Source organism: Bubalus kerabau, chromosome 4, assembly GCF_029407905.1.
Source record: "Bubalus kerabau isolate K-KA32 ecotype Philippines breed swamp buffalo chromosome 4, PCC_UOA_SB_1v2, whole genome shotgun sequence".
Classification (NCBI taxonomy): Eukaryota; Metazoa; Chordata; class Mammalia; order Artiodactyla; family Bovidae; genus Bubalus; species Bubalus kerabau.
In genome coordinates, this window is record NC_073627.1 from 161,864,532 (window position 1) to 161,877,473 (window position 12,942).

The 12,942-nt window shown below is 48.8% G+C and overlaps 1 protein-coding gene across 1 annotated transcript in view; it reads left to right on the plus strand.

Annotated features, from left to right (window-relative positions):
* Positions 1–12,942, plus strand: part of LOC129651024 (liprin-alpha-1-like) — a 38,321-nt gene that overhangs the window by 8,101 nt on the left and 17,278 nt on the right. The window contains 9 exon segments of the mRNA XM_055579754.1: positions 1,483–1,584; positions 2,055–2,223; positions 2,872–2,963; positions 3,314–3,415; positions 3,635–3,856; positions 5,766–5,912; positions 10,359–10,493; positions 11,300–11,374; positions 11,717–11,800. Of these exon segments, the coding sequence (XP_055435729.1) occupies positions 1,483–1,584; positions 2,055–2,223; positions 2,872–2,963; positions 3,314–3,415; positions 3,635–3,856; positions 5,766–5,912; positions 10,359–10,493; positions 11,300–11,374; positions 11,717–11,800 (1,128 nt within the window).

The following is a 12,942-nucleotide window of genomic DNA, read 5'->3' on the forward strand; positions in this document are numbered from 1 at the left end:
CAGTGCTGATGGTCATAGTGTGAGAGCAGTGTGTGTGAGAGTGGTGTGTGAGAGCGGGGTGTGAGAGCGGTGTGTGAGAGCGGTGTGTGTGAGAGTGGTGTCTGAGAGTGGTGTCTGAGAGTGGTGAGTGTGAGAGCAGTGGTTGTAGTGTGAATAGCGGTGGCCGTAGTGTGAGATCGGTGGTGATAGCTCCAGTGCTGAGCTATCTAACCGTGAAACAGCAGTTGCCCCCGAGTGGGGGACTGCCCCCATACGCGAGGATGGGTCGCAGAAGGGCCCGCCTATGGGCACTTTTCCAGCGCTGCAACCCCAAGGCAAAAGCCAAGACAAGGAAGACCTCGGCCTCGGCCCAAGTTCTGGAAGCGGAGTGGACTGACGTGAGAACAGCTGGGGGCTGGGCCCGTGGGATTGTCCCTTACCCAGTGAAGCATTGGGGCTGTGTTTCATTTTGTTAGCATGGTTGTGGGCCCTGCCGGGGGTCCCTGCCAGCCAGGGCGTTTTGGTCTTCTGGGCAAGATCGACCCCAGCAGGTTGACCTTGTAAGTGGTTGTGCAGGTGCTGCGTGGAGGATGGCCGGGGGCCCCACCTTCTGAAGGGAAACGCTGGCTGGAGGAGTCACTGGGGCACGTGGATTGAGCTATAGAGTCAGTCCTTGAAGCAGAAAGGCTAAGCCCCTTATCGTCTCCCATCTTACAAAGCACAGAACAGTGTGTCCAGTATTTTAATGATGGCTACCTACTGCTTACATGTATAACATACACCCTCATAGTTCACATGTCTACTACATGCCTCTTACAAGTGTTGGGCAGTGTTCTAGGTGCTGAATGCTCAGTGTGTAGTAGGGGATATGCAGCCCAGGATTTTTTTATGTGTGTGAAGAAAAATAGAAGAATGAAAGATGCCGTGTGGTTCAGTTTGAGCAAGTTCCCCACGTAGATGGCACCGTGTGCACGAAAATTGTGATAAAATACATAAAACATGAATTTAACCCTTTAACCAGTTTATTGAATGACTGTGTGACTTCAGTGGGGTCAGGCTAACAGATGGCTGTGGGGTGCCATCAGCCTTTTTCCCAGAGGAACACTCCAAAGCCTGGTGGCCTTGTAGATCTTCCCTTTCTTCTGCCCTGTCCCCAGTGGTTCTAGGTCACTGGTCTGTGTGTCGTTTAAGAACCTCTTTGTCCAGTTTGTTGTTAGGTTTATGTTTAGGAAAGTTTCTCAGACTTCCCTGGGTCTTGAGAAGGCAGGCTTGGATTCCAGGTTCTCCCCTGCCGCGTGCCTGCCAGATCGAGGTGGAGGCTAAAGGCTGGTCTGAGTTGTGGTGGTCTGTGTGGTCTTGGGGTCAGCGGACCCCTCTTCTCTGGAGGGGCAGGGAGACCCTCTGTGTGGAGGCTGGAGAGACTTGACAGGGTCAGTCTTCAGTCTCGCTCTCTTTTTAATTTGTGTTTGCATTTAGTTACTTACTCATTTAACTGTTTTCTAGGAGTTGGCATCACCTACGGAAGAAGTCAGTGCATGCCAAGAGCAGCTTCTAGCAAGAGGAAAAGAGATTGCCGAGATGAGAGCTGAAAGGAACAACACCAGGGTCAGTAGGGGGATTCTCACGTGTGGACAGTTGCCCCACGGGGGTCACCACTGGGTTCCGTGTTGCTGTCTTTAAACTCTGTCTGGTTTTCAAGTCATTTTTCACATCTTCCCACTGAGCAGACCGGGGGGATCAGATCGGGGTTCTCATACTTTGCTTCAAATTGATGATGAGAGCTAATATAATTTTAGTACATTTGAGGGGGGAGTTCTCTTAACTTACATTTTTGTCCATGCTACAGTGTGTGTGAGGTCTTAGTTCCCCGACCAGGGATTAAAACTCAGGACCCCTGCAGAAGTGTGGAGTCTTAACTACTAGGCCACTGGGGAAGTCCACTCTAACTTTCGACTGAACTGGCGGGATTGCGACTTGCCTTAGCATGGTTTCGGTGTTAGCATGAGGCTGAGAGGAGTTATCGGCCCTGAATTCAAGTATGAGGTTGAAGGTGTTCCTTTGGCCCCGCCCTGCAGCTGCTGCTGGAGCACCTGGAATGCCTGGTTTCACGCTATGTGCCGTCCCTCCGGATGAAGATGGGCAAGCAGAAGGCGCAGTCCCCGGCCGGCATGAGAAGCAAGGTGGAGGTGCTCACGGCCCTGAAATCACTGTTTGAGTACCACAAGGCCCTGGACGAGAAGGTACCCGCCACCCGGCCGTCCTGGATTTGGACACTTGCTGCCTTGTTAGGTGGATGATGCATGTATTTATGTAACTGGTTGACTTTTGAGCTTCTTGAATTCTTGTAAATACATTTTTTCTGTAAGAAGTCAGAATGTTATATGGTAAAGTGTTGTCTGTGTACATGCTCAGTCATGTCCAAGTCTTTGCGACCCTGTGGACTGTAGCCCACCATGCTCCTCTCTCCCTGGGACTTCCCAGGCAAGAATACTGGAGTGGGTGGCCATCTTCTACTCCAGGGGATCTTCCCGACCCAAGGACAGAACCTGCCCTCTTGCATTGGCAGGCGGATTCTTTACCACTGATCCACCTGGGAAGCCCCAGGTAAAAAGTATTAGTTGGCATAAATGTCTCAAGATTTATTGTATTCTGTATATCAATTTGCAATTAAAAACTAGGTAATAGGATTATTTTAGGAACTTTTTTTTCCCTCTCTAACTTAGAATTTAAAGCTGTTAATAAGCAGATTTTCTTGACGTTAAGATCAATGAGATGTATTAAATGTCTTCTGTTACAGTAGCCGTGTTAAATTAGGGTGAGTGTACACTAAGACGTGCACTAACATATATACACACTTCAACACACAGTGACTCGGCCCCTTTTATTTCAGTTGAGAGCGATTACGAGGAGCACTTGAAAGGTGTAGTTTGTTAGAAGAAGAATTAGGTGCCACACATAAAGAGATAAGTTTGATCAGTCATCGTGTAATTTCCGTGAAGGGTTTGTCATTTGTATCCTTTCATTTAAAAGAAGTATGAAGGCTGTAGTGGACATCAGATGTTATTTATCTTTCTGATTGAGGACCCTCCCACTTGGGTTATTTTAATGACTAGTAACCTAGACTTGTGGCTCAGAGCTGCAGGATCTCTTAAGTACCCCCTTTGTCCAGTAGAAGACAAAATTCTGACTCTAATCACCTGGTTCTCTTTGGGATGGATAGCATCACCATGTATTTTCTTTTTATGCTGTATTTCAGTTTTGAGTTGAGTTTTTCCAAATGGAGTTTTGCTGTCTTGACTTATTTCTTTATTCTGATTCAAACTTTTGGTTTTAGCTGATGATTCTTAAAGAGAAGAAAAACCCGGAAAAGATACTGATGGACGGGGTGCTTGATGTAAATCCCAAGCAAGAAAACATGCCAAGCGCCGATGGAAAGGCAAGTCCCCGGTCCCACTCGATCTGGTTCTCGTCTTACCATCCAGTCTGTGCAGGGCTGTTGGGACCTCTCACCAAAGCACCATGTAGTTCTGTGAGACTGTGGCAGTCGTGTGAGCTCCAGAGCACAGAAGGCAGTTTTGACCTCACCGGTTGCCCGGAAGTGCTGTGTTCCCTGCCTCCCAAAACAAGGCTGTCTAAGGCTTCCTTTCCCCCTTAGAGAACCCGCGACGGCTCTCTGGCTCGGGTGATCCAGCTCCAGGAAATCATAAACAACCAATTGCGGGAGAGCCAGAGGAAGGAGCTCCTGAGCCAGATGAAGGAGCTTCTGGCAGCCCTCTCTGCCCAGGTGACAGAGATGGAGGAGGACCTGGACACGGCCAGGAAGGACCTCCTCAAGTCCGAGGAAGTAAACGTGAAACTAGAGCGGGACCTCCGCGAAGTGAGTGACGGTGGACGTGTCTGTTGTCCTGAGGTGGAATGTGGGTCCCTCGTTCTCCCGGTGGTCTCAGCCTGGGGATGGCTGCGTGAGCAAGAGCAGAGCTCTGGCGAGACCGCAACTGGCTGCCTCCCCACCTCTGCGTCGAGGTCTCGGGGTAGAAGAGGCCTGGTCCAGGCGGTCCGTTGGCAGTGGACCAACATAAGGGTAGCCCTAGCGCTGTGCTGCACCCTGGGTGTGGGCTGCTCATTTCTACAAGTTCTAGGGGGCCTAGTGTGTTCCTTTTTAAAAAGTTCATTCATCCATTCATTCATTGATTTGAGTATAGTTGCTTTACACTGCTGTGTCAATTTCTGCTGTACAGCAAAGTGAATCAATCATAAATATACACATATATATACACACACACACACATCTCCTTTTTTAGATTTCCTACCCATTAACTTCACCACAGAGCACTGAGTAGAGTTCCCTGTGCTGTACAGTAGGTCCTTACTCATTGTTGACTTTATGCATAGTATCAGTAGTGTATATGTGTCAACCCCAGTCTCCCAGTTCATCCCCCTACCTGCCTGTTGAATGTATTCCCGATGATGCTGAAATTTCCTTCTGATTCACTCAGGCGAGCCTGGTGACGTCTGTGGAGCCCGTTCTCTCGGAGAGATGGGAGCATGCTGTGTGGGCTCTGCTGAGGCAGCTTGCCTGGCCATCTTCTCTAGTTTCTGAGGTTCCGCTCCTTGAAGGGATGTGTGACAGTGACACGGCGGTCAGACAAGACGAGTGGCATTTGCTCACCCTCAGATCCTCAGGCCCGTGCTGTGTAACCATGTAGAATCATGATGCTTCTGGTGGTCATGTCTGCGGGTATCATGATTTATGAGAAACTACCTAACAGTGATTGTGAAAACAGAAGAGTGTTGGGGGCTCAGGCCTCCTCCTCAGCTTTCCTTTGTACACAGGCAGACAGCCCACCCTGCCCCACCCCTCCACCGTGAGACCGTCTCAGAGAGAACCCCTCCAACATGTTTTCCAGCAGGTGGACTTGTTTAGTAGCTTGGTGTGAGTAATTCTGTGTGAGAACTCAAAACAGAAATATTTGCACATCTTTGTATAACCTGTTCACATTACTCTTTGGCAATAGGAGGAGATTAGGTGGCAGAGTTTAATATGTAGAGAATTCTGGAAAAAGCGTTTTTAGAACCTTTCACTTTTAATGTCAGGACTACATTGGTTACTTAGTGACTACGGAGGGACCTGAAATGGAGTTTGAGCTGGCGGACAGGAGCTGCACCGGCAGCAAGTTCTGGTCCTGGTGTGAGCGTTTCACACATGTGGTGTAACTCTGCTTTAGAAGAACTAGGCTTGAGAAGGCTGCTTCCAGTTGTGTTACACTTTGACTTGTGTTTCCACTCATTGATATTCTTACTTTAATTTTGAGGAAATTGCATGAGATTTTTCCAACTTTACCTGAGGAAATGAACCTCAGAGCTCCCTGTTGGATCTGTTGAAGGTCCCTCCCTGTTCTGGGTCAAGCACGCCTGTATGGTGTAGGAGACAGAGGTCCTCGTTTCATGCCAGATCCCTTCCCTCCTGGAATTCTTGCAATGACAGGGTAGTTTAGTGTACTTTTTGTTTGCTGTTTGGGTTTATTATGTAGAAAAGAAGCTTGGTAAATCGAGTGGCCAGACAGACATTAAGACAGATGGGTGCCATTGTGGCAAATGTGACATTTGAGGTACGCGCGATTTTGCTCACGTCTAAGAAAACTGCCATGTCTAGGAGTTTACTTTTGAGGATGCTAATTTTGTGTTTGATTTGAAACTTAGGATTTAGTCCAGCTTTTTTACTCTTAAGTGTGCTGGAGTATTCCATGATAATGACTTACTTTTCTCCTCTGTAATGCCCGGTGTAGGCCATGGCCCAGAAGGAGGACATGGAGAAGAGAATCACTACACTTGAGAAACGCTACCTTGCCGCACAGCGCAAAGCCTCCTCTGTGCATGACCTTGATGATAAACCTGAAAATGAAATCACAAATAAGGATTCTCTGCATCGACAGGTAATGGCCTTTACTGACCTGTGTCTGACTTTTATAGTAGTGAATACTGAGGAAGGAAGGTAAAGACCTTTTCATGTGACTCCCATGTTGGAAATCAAGTCCCAGTGTAAAGTTCTTATGACCTGAAAATACTGTGCTCGAAAGTGTGGATGTACATCATGATAAATCAACTGTACTGAAAAGAAATACAATGTTTAAAAACTGAGGGTGACTGCAACTTACAGGTTTGAATGGTTTGGGATTTGGTTTAACCATTTTGTGGAATTCCACTCCTGACTCTTTTGTTTTACTTGACTTGAATCTGTTGGCTTGTTAGCATTTTTCCTGAAAGAGCAGAGAGCAGCAGGGAACTTCAGGGCAGCTGGCTGCCTGTTGGGAACTGGGGTCTCTGTGACAAAAGGCAGGGTTAGAGCTCCAGTCTGATTAGGGTGTGTACTTCCTATGGTTTGGTGAGCTTTACTCGCTCCTGTTCCCGTGTGGTCTCAGATAATCAGGACTTACCCAGGAAAACCAAATCTGGCTTCTCCAAAACAAAGTGAGTCAGTCTGGTGTGTGTGACAAAGTGTATCATTGGCCCCACCACAAAAATAAAATCCTAGAAAGCCATTGAAATTTATGATGCGAAATGCTAATTAAGAGCATTACGATATACAAAATAATGGCTGTAAAAGGCAGATAAGAAAATACTATGTACCATATGCTGTTGTTTTCTGAGGGTTTTAAAGCATATCATATTGTTTATGTGTGTACATAGAGTAATACCCACACAGAAAGCATAAGAAAACTGCTTAGAAGCAAATGCTAACCTCTCAGGAACCCGAGCGTATAGATAACTTAATTTTTTTTCTTTTTCAAACAAGAATCTAAATGTTCTACATTGAAAGTTTTTCAGAGTAAGAAGATCTGTTAAAAGAATAATCGTGCATTTACAAATATTAGTTGACTGGCATTTCACCAGGCACACTCTGATCAGGTCTGTATTTCAGAGAAGATGAAAGCCGTGTTGTGGCTTACAAGCCCGTGGCCATCTGCGGTCGGTAGGGTTCCCTTCAAATGATGATTCTGGTGATGTTTTAAGAAGGGTCAGTACTGAACCCTTATTCCCTTAACTTGTCAATAAGAATGAATATGCTTCTACAGAAAACTGATCTTCTTTAATATATAAGAACTTTTTTTTTTTTAAAGACTTCTTTGTGGACGTTTCAGATCAGATCAGATCAGATCAGTGCTCAGTCGTGTCCAACTCTTTGCGACCCCATGAATCGCAGCACGCCAGGCCTCCCTGTCCATCACCAACTCCCAGAGTTCACTCAGACTCATGTCCATCGAGTCAGTGATGCCATCCAGCCATCTCATCCTCTGTCGTCCCCTTCTCCTCTTGCCCCCAGTCCCTCCCAGCATCAGAGTCTTTTCCAATGAGTCAGCTCTCCGCGTGAGGTGGCCAAAGTACTGGAATTTCAGCTTTAGCATCATTCCTTCCAAAGAAGTCCCAGGGCTAATCTCCTTTAGAATGGACTGGTTGGATCTCCTTGCAGTCCAAGGGACTCTCAAGAGTCTTCTCCAACACCACAGTTCAAAAGCATCAATTCTTTGGCGCTCAGCTTTCTTCACAGTCCAAGTCACATCCATACATGACCACAGGAAAAACCATAGCCTTGACTAGACGGACCTTTGTTGGCAAAGTAATGTCTCTGCTTTTGAATATGCTATCTAGGTTGGTCATAACTTTCCTTCCAAGGAGTAAGCGTCTTTTAATTTCATGGCTGCAGTCACCATCTGCAGTGATTTTGGAGCCCAGAAAAATAAAGTCTGACACTGTTTCCACTGTTTCCCCATCTATCTGCCATGAAGTGATGGGACCAGATGCCATGATCTTCATTTTCTGAATGTTGAGCTTTAAGCCAACTTTTTCACTCTCCACTTTCACCTTCATCAAGAGGCTTTTTAGTTCCTCTTCACTTTCTGCCATAAGGGTGGTGTCATCTGCATATCTGAGGTTATTGATATTTCTCCCGGCAATCTTGATTCCAGCTTGTGCTTCTTCCAGCCCAGGGTTTCTCATGATGTACTCTGCATATAAGTTAAATAAACAGGGTGACAGTATACAGCCTTGATGTACTCCTTTTCCTATTTGGAACCAGTCTGTTGTTCCATGTCCAGTTCTAACTGTTGCTTCCTGACCTGCATACAAATTTCTGAAGAGGCAAATCAGGTGGTCTGGTATTCCCATCTCTTTCAGAATTTTCCACAGTTTATTGTGATCCACACAGTCAAAGCCTTTGGCATAGTTAAAAGAGCAGAAATAGATGTTTTTCTGGAACTCTCTTGCTTTTTCCATGATCCATCGGATGTTGACAATTTGATCTCTGGTTCCTCTGCCTTTTCTAAAACCAGCTTGAACATCAGGAAGTTCACGGTTCACATATTGCTGAAGCCTGGCTTAGGGAATTTTAAGCATTACTTTACTAGCATGTGAGATGAGTGCAATTGTGCGGTAGTTTGAGCTTTCTTTGGCATTGCCTTTCTTTGGGATTGGAATGAAAACTGACCTTTTCCAGTTCTGTGGCCACTGCTGAGTTTTCCACATTTGCTGGCATATTGAGTGCAGCACTTTCACAGCATCATCTTTCAGGATTTGGAATAGCTCAACTGGAATTCCAGCACCTCCACTAGCTTTGTTCGTAGTGATGCTTTCTCAGGCCCACTTGACTTCACATTCCAGGATGTCTAGCTCTAGGTCAGTGATCACACCATCGTGATTATCTGGGTCATGAAGATCGTTTTTGTACAGTTCTGTGTATTCTTGTCATCTCTTCTTAATATCTTCTGCTTCTGTTAGGTCCATACCATTTCTGTCCTTTATCGAGCCCATCTTTGCATGCAGTGTTCCTTTGGTATCTCTGATTTTCTTGAAGAGATCTCTAGTCTTTCCCATTCTGTTGTTTTCCTCTATTTCTTTGCCTTGATCGCTGAAGAAGGCTTTCTTATCTCTTCTTGCTATTCTTTGGAACTCTGCATTCAGATGTTTATATCTTTCCTTTTCTCCTTTGCTTTTCGCTTCTCTCCTTTTCACAGCTATTTGTAAGGCCTCCCCAGACAGCCATTTTGCTTTTTTGCATTTCTTTTCCATGGAGATGGTCTTGATCCCTGTCTCCTGTACAATGTCATGAACCTCATTCCATAGCTCATCAGGCACTCTGTCTATCAGATCTAGGCCCTTAAATCTATTTCTCACTTCCACTGTATAATCATAAGGGATTTGATTTAGGTCATACCTGAATGGTCTAGTGGTTTTCCCTACTTTCTTCAATTTAAGTCTGAATTTGGCAATAAGGAGTTCATGGTCTGAGCCACAGTCAGCTCCTGGTCTTGTTTTTGCTGACTGGATAGAGCTTCTTCATCTTTGGCTGCAAAGAATATAATCAGTCTGATTTTGGTGTTGACCATCTGGTGATGTCCATGTGTAGAGTCTTCTCCTGTGTTGTTGGAAGAGGGTGTTTGTTATGACCAGTGCATTTTCTTGGCAAAACTCTATTAGTCTTTGCCCTGCTTCATTCCGTATTCCAAGGCCAAATTTGCCTGTTACTCCAGGTGTTTCTTGACTTCCTACTTTTGCATTCCAGTCCCCTGTAATGAAAAGGACATCTTTTTTGGGTGTTAGTTCTAAAAGGTCTTGTAGGTTTTCATAGAACCGTTCAACTTCATCTTCTTCAGCGTTACTGGTTGGGGCATAGACTTGGATTACTGTGATACTGAATGGTTTGCCTTGGAAACGAACAGAAATCATTCTGTCGTTTTTGAGATTGCATCCAAGTACTGCATTTCGGACTCTTTTGTTGACCATGATGGCCACTCCATTTCTTCTGAGGGATTCTTGCCCGCAGTAGTAGATATAATGGTCATCTGAGTTAAATTCACCCATTCCAGTCCTTTTCAGTTCGCTGATTCCTAGAATGTCGACATTCACTCTTGCCATCTCTTGTTTGACCACTTCCAATTTGCCTTGATTCATGGACCTGACATTCCAGGTTCCTATGCAATATTGCTCTTTACAGCATCGGAACTTGCTTCTATCACCAGTCACATCCACAGCTGGATATTCTTGTGGCTTTGGCTCCACCCCTTCATTCTTTCTGGAGTTATTTCTCCACTGATCTCTAGTAGCATATTGGGCACCTTCTGACCTGGGGAGTTTCTCTTTCAGTATCCTATCATTTTGCCTTTTCATACTATTCATGGGGACGTTTAGGAAAAGCAAATACTCTGGCAGGAGGTGTTCTGCCCACTGAGACCAAGCCCAGGAACAGAGAGAAAAATTCCCGTGACGCAGCTTCCGAAACAGAACTAATCCAGTAGACACGTGCATTTAGGTTTTGTCTCAGCTTACTAAAAACGGCAGCGGCTACACCACTTGGCCTGTTTGGATGCTCTGCTCTCCCTTTGTAGGAGGAGGATAAAAACCGACCTTTGCAGGAGCACCTGGAGCTGGAGGAGCAGAAGCTGCAGCAGACGCTGCCCAGGGCGGAGACGCTGCCAGAAGTGGAGGCTGAGCTGGCTCAGCGGGTGGCCGCGCTCTCCAAGGTGCTGCTCTGGGTCCTTGCGGGGCTGGCGCGGGGAGGGCCTGTTCCATGCTGTCCCACCGTGCCCCTCCCCGTGCTGCTCAGTCCACAGAGGAGCGCAGCCGCGGGGAGCGTGCTGCCCGGCTGAGATGGGAGCACGCCCTGAGTGTCAGACAGTCCCGGCTCCCGTGTCATCCCTCCGTTAATTTCCCTCCAGTTTTGTCCTGTGTTCTGAGTGTCCCCAGGACGCTTCAGCTCCGAGTCACTGCTGCTCAGAGTTCAGTCAGCACCTCAAAGCCTAGCAGGATAGAGAGCTAGAAAAATCCCATTCTCGTTTAAGAGATGGCCAAAATAGCTCTTTAATGAACACAGTTTTAAGTCTTGATTCATACATTGTTGAGTAAGTCACAGCGGGGCACGGTGCAGACCCGGGGCCCCACTCCCAGCTTGCAGTCCCCGGGAGCCCACGGGTGAGAGGCCGCGTCCCGGACCCGTGGCGCTGCTGGGGGCATGTTCCCCACAGCCCGCCAGCCACCCCGTCCTTCTGGTGGGAAAGGTGTTGCCCCACACTGCTGGTGGGTACTGGCTGGGCATGGAGAGGTGGGCCTGTGCTGGTGCGGCTGTCCGGAGCGTTGCCCAGAGCTCAGTGAGCGGCTGAGGGGCTTGCCATTCGCGGGAGGCCGGTGGTGCCGGGTGCTCCCAAACCCTCCCAGAGCAGGGTCACTAACAGCCGCCAGGGGGCACCCTTCTGCCTGTGATCTTCCTCTCAAGGGTTGGTTTCTTCTCTCCCCTGACATCTCTGCTGTCTGTCCCCGGTCGGCCTTGTAGTCTGAACTTTGGTCTTCCGGAAGCTCTGTCACTAAGGAGGCTAAACTGTTGGAACTGACCTCCCAGCTTAGGAAGGTAGAATGTGTGCTCTTGTGCGTCCCGTGCTTGCCACTGCCCTGCCCGCGCTGGCTCGCCACAGGCAGTCTGAGGAGGCTGTGCAGCGGCCGCGGGTGCGGGGCCCGGGGCGGGGGCGAGCACGTCTCCTCTCACGAGCCGGTCACCATCACCCTCCGTCAGCCACGTGTCACACGCGAAGCTGCGCTGGCTGCGTGAGCAGGCGAGCGGGCGTGCCCCCCGCGAACCCGGAGCCAGTGGTCTGCACAGAGCATAGCCCGCTTGCCACCCCTGCGGTCACAGCCCGCGTGTCATCAGGACAGGGTCGTTGCGAGCGGAGCTGACGCTGTTCTTGGCCGACAGGTGGAAGAGAGACACCGTAACATCAAGGAGAGGCTGCGCCAGATGGAGGCCCAACTGGAGGAGAACAAGAAGGAGCTGCTGTGGGTGCGTGTGCTGATGGGGAGGCCGCGTCCGGGCCAGAGACGTGGCTTGGGCGGGGGCCAGTTCTGCTGTCTCTGCCGCTCAGGTCTCTGCCGTCGAGTGTGTGTGTATAGCCCTGTCTGCTGGTCCAGGCACCCAACCTTGGGAGCAGGGCCAGATGTGGTCACCCGTAGGTGGTGGGCAGGGGCCAGGGGGTCCCCACGTTCAAAGAGGCTGCTTGTTGCTCTGACCAGCCAGGCCGGGGAGCTGCTCGGGATACAGTTGGACCTTACTAGTGCCCCTCAGACAAACCTAAGGGTGACAGCCTGAGGCCTATGGTGCCCAGCTGTGGAGGTGCTTGCCTCGGACATGGCGCTGGAGTCCCACATGCCCAACTGCTGGTCCAGACATGGTGTGTGTGTGTAGGATGGCTGCTCCTAGGCAGGAGGAGAACCATAGTTCTGCTGTGACAGAAGGCCTGTCAGGAAAGGGCGATGGTGGGGGCTCGCATCAGAGAGTCCTGAGAGAGGTTTCCCAGAAGGGTTGGCCACACGGTGATGCAGACCATTCAGGAAATGGAGTGGGGATCCCAGGTCCAGCCTCAAGTGTCAGTACTGTCCCCACCATACCTGTGTTCTTGGGCCTGACTGCAGAGCCTCACACGCGGGCTCCCGGGGGGCTGTGGTTCTGACTCCCATCATGAGACCTGCAGTGAGGCTCCCTCCCTGCTTAGGCAGAGAGGACAAGGTCTCCTGATCGGGGGTGCACTTCCTTACTTTCAGAACTGCTATTCAGAGGCTGTTGCGATTGGGATGCTGTTTATGACTAAGCCAATTCAAAGTCAATTTTTGTTTTGCTTTAAAAATATTTGAATGCCGATGCCTTATTGGGGAAGCCGTGACAGGTTTTATTTCCATGGGCTCAAAAAGGGGTGGCCCAGCCCTGGGGAGGGGTCGTGACACAGACAGAGGGCGAAGGTACTGCCCATGGGGGACAGGGAGCCGGCAAGCCAGCACCTCGAGGCTGCCCCTTGGTTGCTTTGAGGTCATATCTGGGAAATCAAGGCAGGACCTGGGAGAGAGTGGGGCAGGGGGGAGAGACTTGTGGAGAGAAGGGTGTGAGGTGTGAGAGCGGGAGGGTGGCATGGGGCCCAGCAGGCACTCTCC